The sequence below is a fragment of the Ursus maritimus genome, unplaced genomic scaffold (genome assembly GCF_017311325.1).
Source record: "Ursus maritimus isolate PB19 unplaced genomic scaffold, ASM1731132v1 scaffold_22, whole genome shotgun sequence".
NCBI classification, from domain to species: domain Eukaryota; kingdom Metazoa; phylum Chordata; class Mammalia; order Carnivora; family Ursidae; genus Ursus; species Ursus maritimus.
The window spans coordinates 24,444,001-24,467,847 of record NW_024424675.1 but is presented as its reverse complement, the minus strand read 5'-3'; the positions used below and the strand labels follow the sequence as shown (position 1 = coordinate 24,467,847).

Here is a 23,847-nt window from a genome sequence, read left to right as displayed (position 1 = left end):
TGTGTGGCCTTCTGAACCCTTCCTTGGTGTTCACGCATCCTTGTGTGCTCCTGGAGAAGGGTTGTATTTGTGTGTGTGTTTGATTATTATTGGCAACATGATGAAAATACAACTTTTTTCCTTTTAATAAAACATCTTGGCGATCTTTCCCTGTTTGTATAGGAAGGAAGCCCCTCACCACAGTTGACGCAGCTGCTCCCCTCCTGGGGGCCCCGTAAGCTGTTTTCCTTTGTTTCCATCATAAGGAATTCACTTAGTCCTTGTGACAGCCCTTTGAAGGAGGCACTAGTACTCTCCTTGCCTGGTACCAGTGAGGAAGCGGAGGCTTGGAAGTCCCCAGGCTCTGAGGGGGGTGTTTACTCATGCTCTTCTTTCTCACGCCCCCTTGCTAGACTGGGGGCTCCCTGAGGGCAGCCCTGGTCTATCTTGCTCACGACCGTATCCCCAGCACCAAGAACATTCAGTGACTGTTCATTGATGAGTAAGTGGAATGAGCTGGGATCTAAAACCACATTTTTATGACCAGTGATCTCATATAATCCTGTGTACCCTAACCGCCCAGTCCTAGCATCTGTTTAGGACAGAGCTGGGCCTGTGGCAAGCCCTTGGGTTCCTAGGGGGTCGGAGCCAGAGCCCCTTTCCTGTCTTCCCCTGTGGCTGTCCTTGGGAGCCCCACTCCTATTCTATGTCCGTGTCGAAAATAGATTCCCCACTGTCCAAAACAGTGTCCCAGCTATGTCTGGAACATTCCATGAGCTGCTGCCTCCCCACCGTTGAGATGCCAGCTCTGATCCCTTCTCTTCATAGTGCAGACCCTGTAGACCCAAGGCTGGCCTTGCTTTGGCCATTCTGCTCTCAGTCTCCAGGGAGGCCTGGAGCCCTGGGGTCTGGGCGCCAGCCTCTCGTTGGGTCCTGCTCAGAACTTGCTTATTTACTCCCACGTGAAAGCACGGTCCTGTCTCCTGGGATTACCTTCTGGTGGGTCTGGTGTGTTGTTCCGGGGAATGGGCCAGTGAGGAGGTGAATATTTGGGGACATTTGGGGCAGATCATCAGTGGTGGGGTGGTGTGTAGCCCCCATTTGTGGACAGCCAGGGCCCATTTCAGATTTCATTCCGTGGGTCTGTGTAGTCCTGGCTGCAAGATCCTGAGTCTGCATGTGGGAAGAGGTGTTCCTTCTGGCAGGAGGTGCCTGTGGCTCAGGCTGTAGCCCTTGTCCTCGTCCAGCTGCCTGCTTTTTGCCTTTTGCACTGGTGGCCTTTTGCCAGGTCTTCGTTCATTCCTTTGTCCCTCCTATCCTCCAACTTCTAGCTCGGCGCTCAGCATCCCAAGTGTGGTTCTCAGAGGCCCTTCCCCGCCTACAACCAGAGTGACAGGAAAAGCCTGAGCTAAATATAGGGAGGCAAGGCCAGCAGAAAGCCTGGGCTTTGGAGGCCCGGCCTCTGCAGTGACTCCCAGCCCCATCTGTCCTGGCTCGCTGGCCCAGGCAAGTCTCATAACTCCTTGGGCCTAATTAATTTATTTGCATATATTGGGCACTTGCTATGTGCCAAGCACTCTGCTAGCAGTGAGTGAGATCCAGCCCTGCTTCGTAGGAGCCCGTGGTCTGAGGGAGAGAAAGAAAAGGACCCAGGCAGGGCCAGGGCGGCCCGGTGGTGCTGTGAATGGGGTTAAAAAGCTGGGGAGCTCAGAGTCACAGTGGGTAAGGAAGCTTCTGTAGGGAGGCAGCCTGTACATGGGGTGCCTGAGGGCGGGTAGGAGCTAACTGGGCTCTCTGTGGTGAGACCTGTGGGGAGGAGAATGGGAGCGAGCGGGTGCGGAAGGCCGTCTTGCGGGCCTGGCGTACATCGCTGGACAGCGTGAGCCCTGTCATGCTGAGGACCGGGCTGAGCCCATGGGTTTTGGCTAAGGATGACCATGAGCCCATTGCTGCTTGGAAAACCTCATCGCACCGGGAGGGGAAGAGGTGAAGGGTGTGAGCCGGAATCTGGAGCTGTTGAAACCTGGCGAGAGGTGATAGCAGCTTCTGTTTCCTCTGCCTAGAAGGATGGCTGTGAGGACTCCGTAAGGAGTTGGGTGGGGAAAGCTTTTGTGAATTGAAAAGTGCCACCTAGATGACAATTACCATCATCCCGATTTTCATCTTATGTTGTGACCTTCCAGACCCTGAGACGGGGGTCCAGTGATTTTCCCATTGTTTTGCGTCTTTAGAGCTAGAGGGTGGAGCTCTGTTTCTCCACCATCACCTCCCACACGTGTCCATTCAGGCCTGAGCTGGGTCACACCAAAGCCCGTCAAGCCCCACAAGTGGACCATCAGCCCCTTCTGCTCCCATATTCCGAGGTGTGAGGCAGTGCGGGCAGAGGTGCCATGCTTCGATTGCCTGTGGTGACGACCTCGTGAGCTCCCCCAAGGGTAGGTTGGCCGTGAGGGGTCAGCATCTCCAGCCTAAGCCATGCCTGTGGTGACAGCACCTGCCTCTCTGGGAAGCTGCTGCAGCCCAGGGGCCAGTGTCGGCTGAGGTTGCTGTTCTGAGCCCCCCAGCTTCTGGGCACACTGAATTAACAGCCTTCGCTGGCTCCAAGGTCTCGGATACTTTTTTTGCCTTTTTCCAAAAAACCCTCAGTCTTCTAGGCTAAGTGACAGGGCTGGGACCTGGTAGTGCAGCCTCAACAGGGGTGTCAGTGTAGACCATGGGTTAGCATGGGACCATAACAGGACCCATATGTGTGGGTGCAGTCCTTTCACCCCTCCCAGAATCCTTCACTGAGAGAGGCAATGGGGGCGACGGAGAAGGACTAAGGTTCGGGCCTCAGGCAGGACTAGCATTGCAGCCTAAAGCTTGCCTTACCCGCATGTGACCCTGGGCAAGACCCTTGACCTTGGAGTTTGCTCATCTGTAAGCGGGGTTTATAAACCCTAGCCCAGAATGTTGTGAAGAGTCAGTGATATGCTTTTTTTCTTTTTTAAACTGAGGTGTAGTTGACACACAATGTTTCATTGGTTTGGGGTGTACAACTTAGTGATTCGACAGCTCTGTTGTGCTGTGCTGACCACCAGGGTAGCTGCCATCTGTCCCCACGCAGTGCTGCGACAGTCGCACCGACTGTGCCCCCTGTGCTGTACCCTTCATCCCCGTGACCTGTTCATAATGGGAAGCCTGTACCCCCACTCCCCTTCATCCATTCTGCCTGCCCCTTATCCCCCTCCTGATGCTTTCTTGTTAAAGGGCCTGGCCCGGGGCAGCACCCAGAACTTGTTGGTTTCCCTTTCTCTCCGTTTTCCCAGCCTGTGGTGGAACGTGTTAAAAAAAAAAAAAAAAAAAGAATGAGCTGCTCTTCAGGTCTCTGAAAACAAAGAGGAACAGAGCAAGAACTAGGAGCCACTATTGTGGGTAAACTAGTTTATCACTCACTTTACAGATGTGGAAAATGCAGCTTAGGGTAGGGAAATTGACTTACATAGGGTCACACAGCCATTAATTCGCCCGTGCTATTTCTACTGCCCCTCGCCCAACTCCCACTGCCCAGAGTGGGCAGAGGGGCTCTGGGTCTCTAGCTGCTGTGTTGCCTGAACCCCAGGGCCTCTGGGAAATCCCTTCTCCTTAGCCCAAATGGAAAGCCTCAAGGTCAGAAGAGGTGGTCTCGGCCAGCCTGGTTTCCACAAGATGCCTTCTCTGTGGGGGCAGGGCACCCAGTCAGGACTAGTGACTTTGGTTCCAGACAGACCAAGCCAGCACATGGGGCTCTTTCTCCATGCCACCCTCCCCTGACACTTCATCATGAAAATTTTCAGACACAGCAAACTTGAAAGACTGAACATTGAACACCCACATACCTGCCACCTAGACTCTACCATTAACATTTTATATACTTTTGTGATCACAAATTATCCATTCCTCAATCCATCTTATTTTTAAAATATATTTCAAAGTGAAGTACAGACATCACTACATTTCCTACTAAATATCTCAGCATATATATCATTAACCGAGTTCAGTACTTACTTACATTTTTCTTATGTGAAATTTACATACAATGAAAAACACAACTCTTAACATGTACATTTTCCAAAGCTGCCTTTCAGCAACATATTTTGTGAGGTTCATTTATATTGTTGCAAATAACAGTAGTACGTTGCTTAATTTTCTTTTTTTTTAAGTCCACACCCAGTGTGGAGCCCAGTGCAGGGCTTGAACTCACAACCCTGATATCAAGACCTGAGCTGGTATCAGAGTTAGATGTTTAACCGACTGAGCCACCCAGGCATCCCGGTACACTGCTTTTTTTAAACAAACTTTTTTTTAAAAGATTTTATTTGAGAGAGCACAAGCTGGCGAGGTAGGGGGGCAGAGGGAGAGGGAGAAGCAGACGCCCTGCTGAGCAGGAAGCCTGACACAGGGCTCGATCCCACAACCCTGGGATCATGACTTGGGCTGAAGGCAGATGCTTAACTGACTGAGCTACCCAGGTGCCCCTTAAATAAACTTTTAAATTACAGAATAACTTCAGTTACAGGAAGTTTCCATATGCCCCACACCAGGATCCAAGCCAGGGGACCACATTAAAGTGTCCCGTCTCTCCCATGTCCTCTGTCCACTTTCTCACTCTGTCCTAGGTCTGATGGCCTGGACAGTCTTGAGGAGCACTGCCAGGTATCTTGTAGAGTGTCCCCACTTTGAGTTTGTCTGATGCTTTTCTCGTAAGACTGGGGTTTGGATTTTTGGAATGCTCAGGTGGTTCATGCTAGCCCCCTGATCCCGCACCCATGTTACCCTTCATCATTTGTTCAAGAAAGTGTTTGCAGGGTTTCTCCAGTGTAGAATTACTATTTTCCCTTTCCCTGCACTGTTCTTTGGAAGCGAGTTACTTGCATCCGGCCCACCCTCAGGCAGGGGGTGGGGAGCACAGGCAAGAATTAAGCCCCACCTCCTGGAAGAGGGAATGTCCACATATATTATTTGGAATTATTCTGTAAGGATTCCAAAAGGAATTCTCCCTCATTTATTTATTCAGTCATTTATTGGCTGTTTTTATAATTGCTATTTTAATCAATGTAATACATATACATAATTTACATTGTTAAGGATTGTAAGGAAAAAGAATAGCTCCCTAAGGCCTTAGAGTTATTTGTTCTGGTTCCTCTAAATACCATGCGTACTCTACTATTTGTATTTCTTGATTTTTTTTTCTGTTTTATATTAGATTGAACTGTATGAAATTTCCAGTATTCAACCATTTTTGATCTGCAAAAATGGCCATTTCATATGGTTCAACCTGATACCTAGTATTTTGACTTTCTAATCCTTGTGTAGCTGATGGTGTGTGTCACTGGCGTTGGTTTGTTTCATTGTCAATTGTGATTTTGTATTTGACCCTCATCAGACCTGGTTTTGAGAGTCAGCCCCCACCTGCTCAGCCACAGCTCCAGGCTCTCCATCCCCAGACCGGGCACCGTGGGCCTGGGTGAGAAAGGGGCTGCAGGATGTGAGGTCAGCCTTTGCTGCGGTAACTGCCCCCCACAGGTGGCTGTGGGGCAAGGCCTCTGGGGCTGTCTGCTCCACTCATATCCTCAGCTGCAAGTTCTCTGTCCTGTGAGACTGGGCCCCAGGTGCGTCGCCTTGCGGGGTCATGGCCACTAGGTCAGCTCTCCTGGTGTAGCCTTAGGCCAACTATTGAACCCTTTGTGCCTCAGTTTTCTCATCTGTAAGATGGAGACCATCAGCCTTCCAGATGGGCTCCTCTGATGAAGTGGCAAGACCTTGTCCTAAGGCAGCCCTGGTGTTGGTCCTCAGCTCTCCCTTCAGGCCCATCCATGTTCTTTCTGGCCAGAGTAAGAGGCTGCCCAGGACAGGGGTCTCGGGGGAGCGGGGGAGGCAGAGGCCAAGATCCCAGACTCAGCTCAACCTCTGACCTGCTCTGTAGACCCTTGCCAGGTGCTCCCCTGCTCTGGGCTTCCATCTTCTCATCTGTGCCAACAGCTGGTTGGGGCTGATTGACTAAGAGGCCTCTACGTGGCTGAGACCTGGGGTTGTGAGCCCCTCTGCCCTCCTCCTGCCCCAGGCCCTGGGGGTCTTGGCATGTAACGGGATTGTAAGACAGTGCTTCTTCCTCTCTGGGCCTCTGTGAGGGGGATGGTAGCCTGAGCTTCTGGGGCCGTTTTGATTCTGTGGCCCATACAGGGAAAGCAGACTGAGCTGGGCATGGATACCAGGGTGTCAGAACCCCTGGGGACCCTTTCCAGTCCAGGGAAGGAGCCACAGTCATCAGGCAGTCACACAGATGAAAGAAAAACTAATTTGGATGAATTTGTGTTATGAAATAGAGGTTAATGGGGGTCACGGCCCAATCGGGGGGGTGTGGGAGGGCTTCTGTAAGGAAGTGATCCTTCCTGAGACCTGAGGGTAAGATGTTGACTGGATGAAAGGGAAGAGAACATTCCAGGCAGAGGGAACAGCAGAGATCCTGCAGCAGGAGGAAAGAGGCCAGTGTGGCTGGAGCGGGAGAGAGGGTGAGGCGTGCACACGGGCAGGGACCAGGCGCAAAGCCTCGGGCCCCAAAGGAGTTTGATCTTCACTCTAGGAGCCCTAGAGGACCTTCCAGCGGGGAAGTAACGGGACCAGATCTGTCCTGAAAAGCAAGCTCTGGCTGCTAGGGAGAATGGACTGGGAAAGGGAGGAAGGTTGTAGGGGGCGGGAGGCTTGGGACCAGGGAGCCCAAGGAGGAGACTGCTGTTGTTTAGAGGACAGTGGCTTTGTCCAGGGTGGTAGCTGTAAGGACGAGTAGAAATGGGTGGATCTGAGTGAGTCTGGGAGATCGAACCACCAGGACTTAGCAGCCTTGTGTCCGGCAGGGGAAGTATCAGGTGATTCTGTGGCCTCAGCACCTGGAAGGAAGATGGGGGGTATGGGCTCCCAGTGGGAGAAGCAGCTTTGACAGGGGCTCAGCTGTACCGTGGAGGAGCCCGTGGGCACTGAAGGGGTGAGGTGGAGGGGCCTCTGGTTGCACAGGTACCATTCTGGTGTTCAGAGACCAGAGCTGGGAGGGGGGCATAAACCCACAGGGGTGGGATGGGGCAGTACAGGCAACTTCCAAAGGGCAAGACCTTGCAGGGTCTCCCCAACACCTGCCTAGCCCCTCAGCGCTGCTCACACCTTCTCTCTCCCCACAGATCCTGCTTATCTCGGATTACTTCTATGCCTTCCTGCGGCGGGAGTACTACCTCACACACGGTCTCTACTTGACGGCCAAGGACGGCACAGAGGCCATGCTCGTGCTCAAGTAGGCCTGGCTGGACACAGGGCTGCATGGACTTCAGGGGGTGGAAGGGCCGGAAGCTGGGCCCAGCCCTCTAGCCAGAGTTGCCAGCAGAGTCCTCAGGCAAATGAGGTTCGAGTCCAGGGTTATGAACCTCTGGCACCAGAGAGGAACCATGGCTGGCAGCAAGGCCTGTGGGGAGTAGCCAGGAGCACCTCGCCTTGGACGCCCCCCCCTTTTTGGCTCTGCATACCAGGGTGCTCCCCGTGATGCTGGATAGGGGAAGAAGCAGGGGAGCAGGATTTGTTAGGTTGTGGCTACTTAATAAATGTTTTTTGTTATGAGGAAATCTATCCTGGGCCCACACTGAACTGGAAAGGGTGGGCTTGGCCTCTACCACCACCCCGGTATACTACACACTGGTGTGGGTTTCCAGAATGAGCCCCAAGTCCACAGCACACAAGTCTGTTCCCTGGCGAGCTGAGACAGACTGGCATGAGACAGCCCCACCGGCAGCCCGCCCCACGCCCCAAGCAGCTGGAGGCAAAGGGCCAGGCAGGCCTGAGCAATCTTTATTCTGCAGAGGGACAATGACCACAGATCCATACACCATGTCAAGACCAGGCATGAAATAAATCCTGGGGGCAGGTCCAGGCAGGGGGGCAGCGTCTCAGGTGAGGGAGGGGCAGATGGGCAGGGGCCTAAAAAAAAGACAAATCACACGAGCAGGGGTGCTGGGGGCTGTTCCCTCCCCTCCCCCCTCCCCCATCCCAGCCAGCACCCAGGGGGGCAACCCTAACAAACAATAACTGGCCCAGGATCCACCCAGGGGCAAAGTAGGCGTGGTTGGTGCCCCCTGCTGGGGGGGGGGCAGCATCCCTGCCTGGCCCATCCTGGGCAGAGGCAGTTCAGTTCAGGAGCCAGGAGCTCCCTGGGCAGAGCCTCACAGGGTATCCCCCCATGCCCCCCCGCACTCCCAGGCCAACCCCCCTACTGGGGTTCAGAAGCCGAAGGTTTCCTGGGAGGCGTAGACCATGTAGAGGAAGCCATCATCGTCCTTCTCCTGCTCATAGATGTCCGCAATGGGTGTGGACACGCTCACCATGCTGTGCTGGTTCACCAGCAGGAAGAAGGCCTGCGTGGGGTTCAGCTGCAGGCGGCGCCTGGGGTGGGCAGAAGAGCAAGCCAACTGTGAGGGGGCCTGGCTGCTGGGTGGGTGGAGCCCTGACCCCCCACCACACCTCTCCCCAAAAGGATTCTGGGGGGGGCTTCACACCCATCCCAGACCCTTCTAGAAGCCCTCACCTCTGACCTGACACTGACCCCAGTCCTGACCTTGACCTTTCCCAACCTCCCCCAGAACAGGGATTCAAGGCTCAGCTGGCAAGGGCCCCGCCCTCCCCAAAAGGACCCAAGCCCCCTCTGCTGCTGCCCACACACCGGATGATCTTGACCAACTCGCTCATGTTGACATGGTCTGGGACCAGGAACTTGGTCTTGTCCAGGACCGGCAGCTGCTTCTCACCCTTGTAGCGCTCGATGATCACCTAGGGGTGGGGCGGGGGATGCGTGAGCCGGGCGGGGCCTGGAGCCGTAGGGATGGGAGGGGGCGGCGGGACTCACCGGGATCTTGCTGGGGTGCTGGTCGCGGATCTGTTGCACCTCCTTACAGCGGTCGGCTGCGGACAGCGGGCGGGCAGTGAGGCCGAGAAAGGTCCCGCTTGCCGTTCGCCCCGCCTGTCCCCGGCCCCGCCCCCCCGAGCCCCCGCCCCCAGGGCCGTCAGGCCCCAGGGCCTGGCACCCGCCGGGCTCGGAGGCGAAGCCCCGGCCCAGGCCTGAACCTGCCTCCCCGCCCGGGGGTCCAGCCCGAGTCTGACGTCACGGGGCTGACGTCGCCTGCGGCAGTCAGGGTCAGTCGCGGCACCCCCACTCAGCGCCCGCTGACCGCCCGCCGGGCCTCACCGAAGGTCCGCCGCTGCTTGAAAGGCCGGTCCGAGGGCATCGCGCGGGCCCGGCGGGGCGCGCAGGCCGGGGCTCCGGGGCGCGCGGCTGGGGGCTCTGTCTGAGGTTCGGGGGCTCCGCGCCTCGCGCTCAAGGGCTCCGGGGCTCGAGCTGAGCCTGGCGGCGGTGGCTCGGGGAGGTAACTCACCCGGGTGACGTCAGGTCACAACATTCCTTAAAGGGGAGGCCGGCGCGCTGCTCCCATTGGGCCGACGCAAAACCCGCCCGCCCGGACCCGTGACGTCACGGCGCAGAGAGCTGGACCCCGGGCCAGCGCCGCGAAGGGGCGGGGCTCCCGGGGCGCGTCACAGTCCTGTGACGTCATGGGCTGCCGTCCCCTCTCCCCGAGGCCGGGACTGAGAGACGGCTAGGCCTGCGGGCAGTTGGGCCGGCTGACTCGCGGCTCCCGCAGCGGGAGCTCAGCATCTTTCTGTTCCCACTGGTGCTAAGTCATCCCACAGCACGCGGAGTCTTCGGTTCCTGCGATGGTCCGAGGCACTGGGAATGACAACAGTGAACAACCTAAGACCTCCTCACCTTCGTGGAGCTCATGGTTAGAGCGGGGCGGCGGGGGAGGGGGGGGGGATTAAAACATGAAAGAGCAAGACGCTAAAAAGGAACACAGGTTTTAAAATTTATTTCTAGAATTAGAAAAACCATTAAAATTCAGGTCTCAAAGGATGAGACAAGAAAGTAGATTAGACACAGCAGAAGGTAAGTCACTGACCTGGAGGAGAGATCAGAAGCAACTCACTAGAGAAACAAGGTGATGAACAATGGAAAAGGGGAAGGGACAGGGCTGGTGAAGTGAGACAAGTTACAGGTCCAGTCAGAATTCCAGGAGAGAAAAAAAGTGGGAGAGGCAGTTCCTGAAGAAGAGCTTCCAAACTTGATCAAGACCAGGATCCTCACATAAAATCCAGAGCAGGATAAATAAAAGTAGCATCTTGGCACTTTGTACTGAATTTGCAGAACTCTAAAGGGAAGATAGGAAAATAGTGTGCAACTGGTAAACATGTAAGTAGATCTGGAACAGTGGAACATGACCAGTGAGGATCAATTTGTGGGGCACAAAATGGGCAGAGGACGCAGCAGCATGTGAGACTGACGAGGGCAATCGGTTCAAGTGCTCTAAGACACCTGACTGATCTAAGGGGAGCAGGATAAAGATACTGATAATTGTCCAGCTTTGTAAATCCAAGTGTGTATTTCATCACTAAAAGAATGGAAAGTGTAACTGCCAAAGCAGAAAAGGAGAAAAAGGTAGTAAAAAGAATGGTATAGGATACAAAACCAGAGGTAAAAAAAGGTTTTACACTCACCTATTAAAACAAATGATCAGACTGGCCAAGAAAAATAAAATGCAGCCCTACATGATGTTTACAAGAGGACACTTAAAATGTAAGTGCACCTACAGTAAAATGATGGGAAAAGGTATACTCGAGAAAAGCTAACCAGAAGGTGCATCGAGAGCAAAATCAGAAAAAATAGGCTTTAAGACAGAAGACATTATTAGAGATAAAGAGGTGACCACGAAATGATGAAAAGTACAACTTTTAGGAGACATAACAGTTCTTGTAAAACATACAAGTTAGAGGTTTAAAAGGCTCAAAATGTATAAAACAAAAGTGATAAATACAAGGAGAAATTACCAGATGTTCCATCACAGTGAGAGATTTGAGACCTCTTTCAGTAACTGATAGACCCAACAGCCAAAAAAAGGATATAGAAGATATTAATAAATGAACCCTGATACAACCCTGAACCCAATATTGTTACTTTCAAATACACAAGAAACATTTACAAAAACATGATCTAAAAAATGGCTCCAAGATGAATCTCAAAGGTATCAAATAGTTTGTCCATTTCATACAGAACATATTTCTGTGACCACAGACCGGAGCCAAGTAAACTCCAAATGTTTGGACCTTTAAACCTCTAAAAAGCTTTTGAGTCAAAGATGAAATTCTATAGAAATGAAAACTAGATAAAAAAATGAGAACATATATAAAAACTCATGGGAGGGGGAAGGCAACTAAAGCAGCATTTAGAAGATTTATAGCATTATAGTAGGTAAGAAATACAGAAAATTTACAAGCAGCGTGTTAAAGGATTTTTTTAAAGGTTTATTTATTAGGGACAGCTGGGTGGCTCAGTCAGTTAAACGTCCAACTCTTGATTTCGGGGTCATGGGATCAAGCCCCATGTCGAGCTCCACACCTCCCTCTGCCCCTCCCCCTGTTCACACAATCTCTCTCAAATACATAAAATCTAAAAAAAATTATATATATTTATTAGAGGGGCACCTGGGTGGCTCATTTGGTTGAGCAGCTGACTCACGGTTTTCGGCTCAGGTCATGATCTCAGGGTCCAGGGACTGAGCCCCATGTTGGGGGTTCTCCCCCTGCCCCCCCCCACCTTCTCTCTCCCTTCCTCTGCCCCTTCCCCTGCTTGTGTGTATACACTCTCTCAAATAAATAAATAAACCAAAAAAGATTTATTTGAGAGAGTGTGGGGTGTAGGGGCAGAGGGAGAGAGAGAATCTCCAGCAGACTCCCCGCTGAGCACAGAGCCTGATGCGGGCTGATCTCATGACCCTGAGATCACGATCGGATGCTTAACTGACTGAGCCACCCAGGTGCCCCTAAAGAATTTTAAAAAGGAGTAACAGTGTCAACCCAAAGTGGAAAGAAGATAATAATGAAGACTAGAAATTGATGAAATAGAGAACGAAAACACCAGGATGGACCACAAAACAAAGTGGGGGGGTCTTTGAAGAGACCAATAAAATGAACATTAATGTGCAAAAGGGACATAACTATCGTTTCTAGCAGAAATGATAAAAATAAGAATGTTATAAACTTTATGCCAGTCAATTTAAAACTTAGATGAAATGGACAATTTTCTAGAAAAGGATAATTTGCCAATACTAATTTAAAAAGAAATATGCAAAATGAGTAGCCATATACCTCAAAAAAACTAATCCAGATGGTTTTCTAGGTGAGTTCTCCCCCTCAACAAAAAACCCTGCAGCAGACATCATAGTTAATGGTAAAACACCATACTAGATGGTAAAAAGTTAAGCATTATTCCCTTTAAAGCCAGGAACAAAATTTTGAATTTTGTCATTGAACACAATGCGACATTGTATCAAGGTCCCAGCCAGAGCACCAGGCCAAGAAAAAGAAAGGAGAAGCATAACTATCAGCCGGAAGAGGCAGAGGAATCCACGACCAATAGAGGACTACTAACTAATATGAACTAATACCATACCACGTTTTATAGAAAGATGGGGAAACAGGAACTCTCCATACTGCTGATGCGAGTGTAAATCTTTTCAGCCACTCTACAATCTGCTACCATCTAGGGAAACTGAAGATGCCGATACCCTACAGACCAGGAATGCCACTTGCTGTGTACCTTACAAGCTCAAGGGAACACAGTTAAGTATGTTTATTGGAGCATTTCCATAATAGCAAAAAAATTGGGATCACCCAGATGTCCTACTGAATATCTTGGGTATTCCTTTAACAGAGCAACACACCGTGAGAAAGAAGGGGTCAGCAAAATTTCCCTCGAAAAGGCCAGACGATAAATGTTTGGCTTTGCAGGCCATTTGATCCCCAGCAACTACTCAATTCTGTTGGAGTGTGGAAGCAGCCTTGGGGCCCGAATGGGCATGGTGTTATCCCAGTAAAACTTTATTTGCTAAAATAGACGGATCTGGCCTGAGGCCTTAGTTCACTGACTCTTTTTTTTTTTTTAATGATTTTTTATTATATTATGTTAGTCACCATACAGTACATCCCCGGTTTCCGATGTAAGGCTCGATGATTCATTAGTTGCGTATAACACCCAGTGCACCATGCAATACGTGCCCTCCTTACTACCCATCACCGGCCTATCCCATTCCCCCACCCCCCTCCCCTCTGAAGTCCTCAGTTTGTTTCTCAGAGTCCATAGTCTCTCATGTTTCATTCCCCCTTCTGATTACCCCCCCTTTCTTTATCCCTTTCTTCCCCTACTGATCATCCTAGTTCTTATGTTCCATAGATGAGAGAAATCATATGATAGTTGTCTTTCTCTGCTTGACTTATTTCACTTAGCATTATCTCCTCCAGTGCCGTCCATGTTGTAGCAAATGTTGAGAACTCGTTCTTTCTGATAGCTGAGTAATATTCCATTGTATATATGGACCACAACTTCTTAATCCAGTCATCTGTTGAAGGGCATCTCGGCTCCTTCCACAATTTAGCTATTGTGGACATTGCTGCTATGAACATTGGGGTGCATATGGCCCTTCTCTTCACTACGTCTGTATCTTTGGGGTAAACAGCCAGTAGTGCAATGGCTGGATCATAGGGTAGCTCAATTTTTAACTTTTTAAGAGACCTCCACACTGTTTTCCAGAGTGGCTGTACCAACTTGCATTCCCACCAACAATGTAGGAGGGATCCCCTTTCTCCACATCCTCTCCAACAATTGTTGTTTCTTGCCTTGTCTATTTTTGCCATTCTAACTGGCGTAAGGTGGTATCTCATAGTTCACTGACTCTTGATCTAAAGCTGCATTAAAATGGACAAATCTCACAAAGTTACAGGACCATGTGGTCAGAGCTACTAGGTGCAGCTGAAAGAACTAGGTCGGCCATGGCCTTGGGGAAATGGTTACACCTCTCTTTTGTCTGACTAAGCCCTGAATTGAGGCTACAGTGGGGGAGGGGCCCATCCCCCAAATCCCGAGGTCTGTGCTCACTCTTCCTCTTACCTGACCTGTCAGCAAGACTAACCTCCCTCCTCCAGTCCTCTGGTTTCTCTCCCCACTGCTTCCTCCTCTCCCCCATCTCCCTAGAATCCAAAGGTCTGGTCTACTCCATGTCTCTACTTGAAAGCCTAGCAGACATCTCAAATTTAACGTCCCCCACATGAACCTGTGCTCTTCCTCTAAAATGTGCTCCCGTTGTAATCTCCCCTGTCTCCAGCTGTCATCTTTGACCCCTTTCTTTCACCACCCACACATCCAATCCATGCCCAAACCCTGCTGGCCCGCATTTCCAAATAGCTGCAGAATCTGACCATTTCCACCACAACCCTCAGGCCAGAGCCACCATCATCTCTTGCTTGACTACTGCCAGCAGCTCCCCTCTGGTCTCCTGGCTTTGGTTTTGCGAGCCCTCATTTGGTCTCACTACACTGACAGCAGCTTTTCTGTGCACACAGGAGTTGGGTCAGCTGTTTGTGTCCCCCACTCATTCAGAGCAAAGGTCAAAGCTAAACAGTGGCCCATGAGACCTGTGGGATCTCCCTTCCTGCTACTCCTGGGGCCTCATCTACCCTCACCCTCACCCCCTTGGCTTCAGCTACACTGGCCTCCTCCCTATTCCGGGAACCCCAGACATACTTGTGCCCCAGGGCTTTTCTGTACTTGCTGTTCCTTTTGCCTGGAACAGTCTTCCCCAAGATCTCTGTGTGGCTCACACTCTCATTTTCCAGGTCTCCTCGGGGAGGCTTTCCTGAATGATTTAATGTTGCAGCCCCCACCCCACTCTCTATCCTCCCTCCCAATGCCATGCTTTATTTTTTGCCAGAACAGTTATCACCTTCTAATATGCTATGGAATTTTTCTAAGCATTCTGAAAGTTTTCAGGTACACGGAACACTTGAAGTCATCGTCCAGTGGTCACCAGTATACCCAGCAGTTATGTTCTGCACTTACTGCTAGTGCTGCTTGTTTTGTCATCTGTGCGTCCATCTGTCCATTTCAGAATAGGTTGTGATCCAACTTCCATTTACGAGAAAAACGCTCAACAAATTGGTTATAGAGGAAACATACCTCAACATAATAAAGGCTAACGTACTCAACAGTAAAAAGTTGAAAGCTTTTCCTTTAAGATCAGGAACAAGACCAAGATGCCCACTCTTACACTTTTATTCAACACCATCTTGGAAGTTCTAGCCAGAGCAATTAGGCAAGAAATAAAAGATATCTAAATCAGAAAGGAAGAAGTAAAACTGCCACTATTTGCAGATGACAGGATATTATATATAGAAAGAAAGCCCTAAAAGCTCTACCAAAAAACTGTTAGAACTTATAAATTCAGTAAAATTGCAAGATACAAAATCAATATATAAAAATCTGTTGTGTTTCTATATGCTAATAATGAACTGTCAGAGAAATTAAGAAAACAATCCCATTTAAATTTGCATCAAAGGGACACCTGGGCGGCTCAGTCCGTTAAGCTAAGCGTTTGCCTTCGGCTCAGGTCATGATCCCAGGACCTTGGGGTACATCGGACTCCTTGCTCAGCGGGGAGCCTGCTTCTCCCTCTGCCTGCAGCTCCCCCTGCTTGTGCGTGCGCGCACACTTGCTCTCTCTCGCTCTGACAAATACATAAAATCTTTTTAAAAAATATTTGCAAGTCATATTTGATAAGGGGCTAATATCCAAAGTATATAAAGAACTCAAACAACTCAATAGCAAAAAAATAAAACCCCCAATATGATTAAAAACTCATTGGAGGGGGCGCCTGGGTGGCACAGCGGTTAAGCATCTGCCTTCGGCTCAGGGCATGATTCCGGGGTCCTGGGATCGAGCCCCGCATCGGGCTCCCTGCTCTGCTGGGAGCCTGCTTCTTCCTCTCCCACTCCCCCTGCTTGTGTTCCCTCTCTCGCTGGCTGTCTCTCTCTCTGTTGAATAAATAAATAAAATCTTTAAAAAAAAAAACTCATTAGAGGACCCGAATAGACACTTTTCCGAAGAAGATATACAGAAGGCTGATAGACCCATGAAAAGATGCTCAACATCACTAATCAGCAGGGAAACGCAAATCAAAACCACAATGAGATATCACCTCACACCTGGCTCCTATCATCAACATGACAAGAAACAAGTGTTGGCAAGAATCTGGAAAAAAGGGAACCCTGTGCACTGTTGGCGGGAAGGTAAATTCGTGCAGCCACTGTGGCAAACAGTATGAAGTTTCCTCAAAAAATTAAAAATAGGAATCTAGCAGTTCCACCTCTGAGTGTTTATCTGAAGGAAACAGAAATCTCTAGAAAAGATATACACATCCCTATGTTTACTGCAGCATCATATACAGTAGCCAAGATATGGAAACAACCTAAGTGTCCATTGATAGATGAATGGATAAAGAAAATGTGGCACACACACAGGAGTATTATTAATCCATAAAAAAGAATGAAATCTTGCCATTTGTGACCACATTGATGGGCCATGATCTCACTGATATGTGGAATCTAAAAAAACAAACGAGCTCATAGATAGAACAGAGTGACAGTTGCCATGGGCTGGGGAGTGGGGTGGGGCAAAATGAGTGAAAGGGGTCAAGAGGCATACACTTTCCGTTCTAAATAAGTCAAGGGGGGCCACCTGGGTGGTTCGGTTGGTTGGGTGTCTGATTCCTGATTCAGCTCAGGTCATGATCTCAGGGCCATGAGATCGAGCCCCACATCAAGTCAAGGGGATGTAATATACTGCATGGTGACTATGATCAGTAAAGTATATTTGAAAGTTGCTAAAGAATACATCTTAAAAGTTCCCATCACAAGAAAAAAATTTTTGTAACTATGTTTGCTAATGGTTGTTAACCAAACTTACTGTGATCATCTCACAATATATACAAATATTGAATCATTATGTTGTACACCGAGAACTAATGTAAATGTTATATGTCAATTATGTCTCAATAGAAAAAAGGAAAAAACCCAGTAAGTTGCAGACATCAGTTCACTTTATCCGTAAACCCTTCACATCCATATCAGTGTGGGTTTTTTTTTTCTCCATTACAGGGATAAAACTTACATACAAGATTTTAAGTGTGTGTTTGAGGAGTTTTGGCACCTGTGCAACCCAAACTCCTACAAAGATACAGAACACTACAATCACCTTTAGAAAGTTCCTTCTTGGGGCGCCTGGGTGGCACAGCGGTTAAGCGTCTGCCTTCGGCTCAGGGTGTGATCCTGGCGTGATGGGATCGAGCCCCACATCAGGCTCCTCCGCTATGAGCCTGCTTCTTCCTCTCCCACTCCCCCTGCTTGTGTTCCCTCTCTCGCTGGCTGTCTCTGTCTCTGTCGAATAAATAAATAAAATCTTAAAAAAAAAAATTTAAAAAAAGAAAGTTCCCTCTTGCCCCGTCTCAGTCCACTTCCACCCTCACCTCCAGATGAAACCACCATTTTGAGTTTTTCACCACAGATTAGTCTGAGCTGGTCTAGAACTTCATATAAACAGAACCGTGCAGTACACACTTTTGTATCTGGCTTCTTTACCTCGATATAAACATTCTGAGGTTCATGCTGTTGCAGATACCAGTAGACCATTTCTTTCTGTCGCTGAGTGGTTTCCACTGTGTGGATGCGCCTCAGCTCGGTTAGCCATCCTCCTACCGGTGGACACCTGGACAGTCCAGCTTTCGGTGATTGTAATAAAGATGTTATGCACATTCCTGTAACAGTCTTTGTGTTGTCATACTCATTTTATTTCACTTGGACAAATATCTAGGAGTAGAATTGCTGGCTTATGGGGTGTACGTGTGTTTGGTTTTATAAGAAGTTACCAGATCTTTTTCTAAAGGAGTAGTTCCATTTTAAATTCCTATCAACATTATATGGGAGTTCTAGCAGCTCTGTATCCTTGTCAACATTTGGTGTTGCCAGTTGTTTCAATTTTAGCCACTCTGGTGGGTGTGCAGTGGTTTCTCGTTGTGGGTTTACATTTAATATGGTGTATAATTATTACAAAAATCATTTTATTTCTCCCTCCCACTAACATTCAAGCCCCTTAAGGGCAGCATTTTCTGTATGTTTGGTTCCTGCTCTATCCCAGCCCCTAGACAGAGGGTAGGTAGCACATGGCAGGTGCTCGGTAAATATTCACTGGATGAGGAGCTCTCCTCTGGGCCTTCACAGTGCCATTTCTCTAGGTTGCTACCCATCTGAAGGTCTGTCTTCCCTCTAGACCATGTGCAGGGACGGAGTCTGGGCCAAGCTCTGCTGCCGGCTGCTAAGGAGATCCGAAAGGACTGTCTGGGGTGGTTGGGGTAACTGTCAGCTTAGGGCTAGTGTCTCACCATAGTCAAGCTCACTTTCCCCACTGCCCCTGCTTCCGATTAGGACTCACGGGCCTGAAAAAGCAGAGAGCTGGCCTTGGCTGGCCCATCACACGAGAGTGGAGCAACACGGCCTGGGTGGTCCCCAATTACTGTGTGACCACGGCAGGTTCCTTCTCGGAGCCTCTGTCTGCTCCTTCACACAGTGGCAGAGAGACGTGGGTCCCACGTTGAGCACATTCTTTCCCCCTGGAGCCTCAATGTCTTCACCTGGAGACGCTAACAGAACCTACCTCTGAGGTCAAGGATCAGTACCAGTGAGTGACCAGGAGGGTGTGGAGCTCTGGGAAACAGGGTCAGGAATCAGATGGACCAACTTTAGCGCCCAGTGAGGTGGTATCTTATTTAAGGCAATGAACTCACTTATAAAATGGGCCTCACTTTGGGAGGACCCAGGAGGACTGAGGTCTGAGTCAGGCTCATTATCTCTGAGTGAGGATTGGTTGTTCCTGTTTACAGACTCGAAGTGGAATTTTCCAAAGATTGGAGGGAATGAAACCCGCCCAGGGGTCCCCAGGCCTCTGGCTGAGACTGCCCTATCCTCACTCCTCAAAGTGTCCCTGGCCATTACCGCCAGTCCCACTGCCCATATGGGGCCTCACTGCCTCTGTTGCCTCCTTTCCCTCTAACCAGGGGCATGCTCAGCTCTCACCTTCCCTCCCTGAACGACAGGGCCAGGGTTGCTCCTCTTACCCTCCCCTTCTATGTCCTCACAGTCCCTGCCCTCCCCACACACTGGCCTTTAGAGCTGGCCAGTCCCCTGGTGAGGCTGCCTCACCTTGGCCTTTCAGGATCTCGCTGGACCTAAGAGATCTCATCCTGCTGTGGCCCTCATCTCTCCTCAGCCCGTTCAAGTCATCCTGGGTCACGTTCCTGTTGACCCCATCAGTGCCGTCAACATGACAGGGACTCCCAGATCCCTACATCCAGCCCTGACTTTCCCTTAGAGCCTCAAGGTCTGGGTCCTGCCTCCTGAGCAAAGCCTCAGAATATTTAGCTTCTCAAGTTCAACACATCCAAGCGAAGCCACCATCTTCCCCAATATCTGCACCTCCTGCTTAGTCCGCCGCCCTCACATCCCATCACCCCGGCCTGACCCGGGTCCCACGGGTTCTCCCCTTCAGCCACCAATCCAGTCACTCTCGGAATCCTCTCAGACCCAGCTGTCCCCTCCCAACCCTCCCCCTGTCACTCCGCCAGGTCAGCTTGGCCCCCCACTTCCTGGGTCTCAGCCTAGACCACACTTCACTACCAGCCTTCGAACAGACAAGACTTCTACTCCACCGTCTACCAGTCACTCCCCTGCCTGTCTCCACTTTCTCTTGCCGAGCGCACAATCCACAGCCCATCCCAGTCATCACTGCCCAAAGCGCGGAACTCCCGCACTCGGAATTACGCCGGCAACACCCCTCCTGCCGAAAGCCCGCCGAGAGCTTCTCGCACAGCTGCGCCCCTGGCGGCAAAACTGTTGACTGCAACACCGCCCAGCTGGGCCCTGCCCAACCATCCCCAACCCCACCGTTTCCCCGGGAGTTCGAGTCCGCCTCCCGGCAGCTCCTGCCCCCCACCCCCCGGCAGACAGCTCGCGGCCCTCAGTGCCCTCGCCCTGCCTCCCCTCCGGTGCAGTGGACCAGCTGCCCCGTGCTTGCCGAAGCCAGCCCCCACCCCACCCCCACCCCGGGGCCATCCTTCCCCTGGAGGCCCCTCCGCGTCTCCCACCAGCAAACAGACTTGTTCTGGGAACTCACACACCCCTCTTCTGCTCCCTTCCTAACCCACTGCTAGGACCACTTTCTCCTTTAAGTTCTTTCTTGGCTCCTGTGGTGGAGACTGCGGACAGTCACCCCTCCACAACTATTGTGCTGCTCCCCCTTGGAACAGGACCCTGATGTCTCTTAGGGCCGTTGCACACCCAGCTTGATTTCCCAGCTTCCACTGCAGTTAAGAGCGACAAGATGACAAAACTGTTGTCCATAAAACATAAGTGTTGCGGGACAAGATCATCCTACCGGATACGGTGGGCGCCTAGAACAGCAAGTCCTTCGACCATCTCAGGCCCGAGACGATCAGCCACCGTCCGGGAGAGTTCACCACCTACAGCCTGTGAAGCACGAGGGCCTGGCATTGGCACCATCCCCTCCTCCTGCTTCAAACCCCTCAAGTAGCCTGCTTGTTATAAGGGCACAGAGTGCTCTTGGGGGGAGGAGGGAAAGTGGAAAGTGTTATGTGGGGCTTCTGGGAAATCTCCTTAAAGGGAAAGGTCCTCCGTCAGCTGCCTGAAACTTGAGTGTGATGGCTGGGGCTCTAGCAGCTATCTAGGATCATAAGGACAAGGGCTATACCCCAGGGATAGTGGAGTTGAAGGCTGAAAAGAGCCTGGGTCCCTGATAACTCTGTGGAGTCACCATTCCAACCTTAGACTGCTGACTAGGTAAACTTTTATCTTGTTTAAGCCACAGTTATTTTGAGTTTTCTGCAGCTGAACTAAATCCTAATTGAAACAGCTTTTATCTCAATTGACTCTCCTAGCCTCCCTCCTTCTCATTCTCTGCTGGCACCTGCTCCTGGAGCAGACCTCCAGAGGTGAAGTATCCCTGGTGATGCCTTCAGACCCTTCCTCTCTCCTTTTGTTCCCTCTTTCACTCTAGCGAATTCATGTAAAGCCCTTGGCTTTAATTACAGGCTTATGGTCTCAAGTCTGTATGTCCAGTACAGAATTGTATATTCAACAGTGTGTTCAACATATCAGACACATTGATGTCTAATAGGCCCAGATGAAGCAGGCCATTTCAAAATTGGTGGTCTCATGCACTTCAAAACTGCTCCCCATCTCAATGGGTGGCAGCACCTGACTGCTCAAGCAAGTGCCGAGGAGTCCCCTTGAGGTCTCATTCCTTCCCTCCCACCAGTTCAGCAAGTTCTGATGCTCTCCTTGGAAATCCCCCTCCTACACCCACCCCCAGCCAGGACCCCAAGTTAAACCTCTCACCCAGGCCACCATCAGCGCTCACCTGGCTGACTGGGCTCCTGATTGCACTCAGGTCCCGCATTCTCCACAGAGCCACCAGAATGCAAAATATGTGTACACTTTTAAAGATAGTAGGAGACTGCAAAGATAATTTATGCTTGCAACAGATTCTCTTTGATCTACCCCTCCAGATTCCCCCTGGAGTTCTAGAAAACTCTCCTCATTCTTCAGTTATTTCACTGGAAAAGGGCTAGAAGCACTAACATCGTATTATAAGCATAGCTTTAGGTTATTACAAACTCTCAAAATTTAACTTTACCCCAAATACTGGTAACATACAAAAGTCAAATAACAGTTTAACTGCTTATTGCTGTTTCTTCTGATATTTACCTTCATGTTTCTTTTTTCTTGAAAGAGAGAATCTTAAGCAGGCTCCACACCTAGCACGGAGCCCCAAGCTCAGTTTGAGGTCACAACCCTGAGATCATGGCCTGAGCTGAAATTAAGAGTCGGATGCTTACCTGGCTGAGCCACCCGGGCGCCCCTTAACTTCATGTTTCTAAGCACTGTAGTTTTCCTCTTATTTCTTTAGTGCTTATGCTGGAAGGGGACTTGACTCTTGCCCCTCATCACCCTTCCCATCCCCCAGCAGCTGTAGCACCATTCAGGGTTTATAGTATTTTGCCTACATAACTATGCACAGCTGAGCCACGTGGTATGTCCTAGATTTGCTTTTTATTGTACAATTTTGTATTTCCTGGAATTTGGGTTTACTTTTTCTTTTTTTCCATGCCCCAATATTAAATTATCCCTAAATTTGTTGCAGAACTAATCTATCAGTTTTTTCTTCTTGGAAACATCTTTCTCCGGTTTAGGACTTCTCTCTAGGTTTACTGCCCTGGGCCCTTCACCATCATCCTGACGTATCCCTTCTGTCTCTCTTGTGTTGGAGCCTCAAATTGCCTGAATCCTAGGTCTTATTTTCTTTGCTTCATGCCCTTATTTTGATGTACATTCTTTGGCTGCTTCCTGAGAAAGGGTTCATGGCAGATAAATACATGTGATCTTGTATGTCTGAAAATATTTCCCTTACTCTCACACTTAACTAATAGTTTGGCTGGGAATAGAACTCTGGGTTGTAAATAATTTTTTAATCACAATTTTTAGGGCATTGCTCCACTGTTTCTAGTGATGCTGTTGTTCCAATGCTGTTTTAATTTCTAATCCTTGGCACCTGTTTTTCTTCTCTCTGGATTGTGTCTGTCCAGTGTTCTGAAAGGTCATGATGATGGGGCCTGGCATGGGTCTTTTTATTTTTTAAAAAATCTTTAAATTCAATTTAGTTAACATATGCTGTATTATTACTTACTGGGGTAGAATTCAGTGATTCATCAGTTGCAGTTGGGTGTTAACCCAGTGCTCATTACATCAAATGCCCTCAATGCCCATCGCCCAGTTAGTTACCCCATCCACCCACCCACCTCCCCTCCAGCAACCCTCAGTTTGTTTCCTAGAGTTCAGTGTCTCTTATGGTTTGTCTCCCTATTTTCATCTTATTTTATTTTTCCTTCCCTTCCCCTATGTTCATCTGTCTTGTTTCTTAAATTCCACGAGTACAATCATACGGTACTCGTCTTTCTCTTATTTCACTTAGAATACCCTCTAGTTCCAACCACGTCCTTGCAAATGGCAAGATTTCATTCTTTTTGATGGCTGAGTAACATTGTTTCATATATATATGTATACACACACACACACACGCATACACACACAGACACATCAACTTTATCCATTCATCTGTTGATGGACATTGGCACTCTTTCCATATCTTGGCTATTGTGGACATTGCTCCATAAACATTGGGGTGGCATGGGTCTTTTTAAAATTAATTGTTCTGGTCACTCAGATCTTTTGACCTGTAAACTTAGGGCCTTAGTTCTGGAAATTTTTCTCATAGTCTCTTGATAATTTTCTACCCTGTTTTTTCTTTCTGGAATTTCTGCTAATCAGATGTTGAATATCCCAGACTGATCCCTCAGTTTTCTTAACTTTTCCATTTTCTCTTCCCTTTTTCCACTTTTGGGGAGATTCTCTCAACTTTATCTTGCAATTCTTCTGTTGAAATTATTCCCTTTATAATCTTTCAAGCTTTCTTCCTTATCTCTGAATATTGTTTAGCCTCTTCTACTCACCACCATGGCACATGTATAAGGCTTGATTGATGTCCATGGTTCTCAACTCCAGGTGCATGTCACAAAAACCTGGGAAGCTTTTACAAACTAATGATGCTCAGGGATTATGATCTAATTGGTCCAAGATGGGTCCCAAGCATAGTTTTGTTTTTCTTAACTGTTGTCTCATCTCCACTAGAAATAAGCTCGTTTCCATTCCTTTATGTCTAGACATGGAGACTGGTGCACAGTAGGCATGCATTAAATAACTGCTGAATGAATCAATGAACAAAGCACTGCTTTGTGAAGATTGTAAAATAAGAAC

At 49.5% G+C, this 23,847-nt stretch overlaps 2 protein-coding genes across 9 annotated transcripts in view; one reads left to right on the top strand and one right to left on the bottom strand.

The window, feature by feature from the left end:
* The window catches only part of PIGU (phosphatidylinositol glycan anchor biosynthesis class U), a 79,791-nt gene extending 72,191 nt beyond the window's left edge, over positions 1-7,600 (top strand). For 6 of the 8 annotated variants that reach the window (XM_040638204.1, XM_040638201.1, XM_040638202.1 and 3 more), the window contains one exon: positions 7,170-7,600. In XM_040638204.1, coding sequence (XP_040494138.1) covers positions 7,170-7,525 — 356 coding nt within the window. In that variant the 3' untranslated portion in view covers positions 7,526-7,600. The remainder of the gene's footprint in view (positions 1-7,169) is intronic. The other 2 variants (XM_008698174.2, XM_008698173.2) reach the window with 1 other exon arrangement.
* Positions 7,601-7,895: 295 nt separating this feature from the next.
* On the bottom strand, positions 7,896-9,423 carry MAP1LC3A (microtubule associated protein 1 light chain 3 alpha). Its single transcript, XM_040638197.1, has 5 exons — positions 9,218-9,423; positions 8,879-8,934; positions 8,696-8,802; positions 8,250-8,418; positions 7,896-7,956 (listed from the first exon to the last, which is right to left on the bottom strand). Exons 1-4 carry the CDS (start codon positions 9,255-9,257, stop codon positions 8,256-8,258), a joined length of 366 nt encoding a protein of 121 aa, XP_040494131.1. The 5' UTR covers positions 9,258-9,423; the 3' UTR covers positions 7,896-7,956; positions 8,250-8,255.
* Positions 9,424-23,847: the final 14,424 nt, after the last annotated feature.

What these genes read in the sequence shown, in the direction of transcription:
- MAP1LC3A (XM_040638197.1), bottom strand. Translation starts at nt 9,257, where the DNA reads ATGCCCTCGGACCGGCCTTTCAAGCAGCGGCGGACCTTCG. An exon ending in CAAGCAGCGGCGGACCTTCG is followed by an intron (nt 8,935 to 9,217) that starts GTGAGGCCCGGC and finishes CGCTGTCCGCAG; the next exon opens with CCGACCGCTGTAAGGAGGTG. An exon ending in GAGTTGGTCAAGATCATCCG is followed by an intron (nt 8,419 to 8,695) that starts GTGTGTGGGCAG and finishes TGCCCACCCCAG; the next exon opens with GCGCCGCCTGCAGCTGAACC.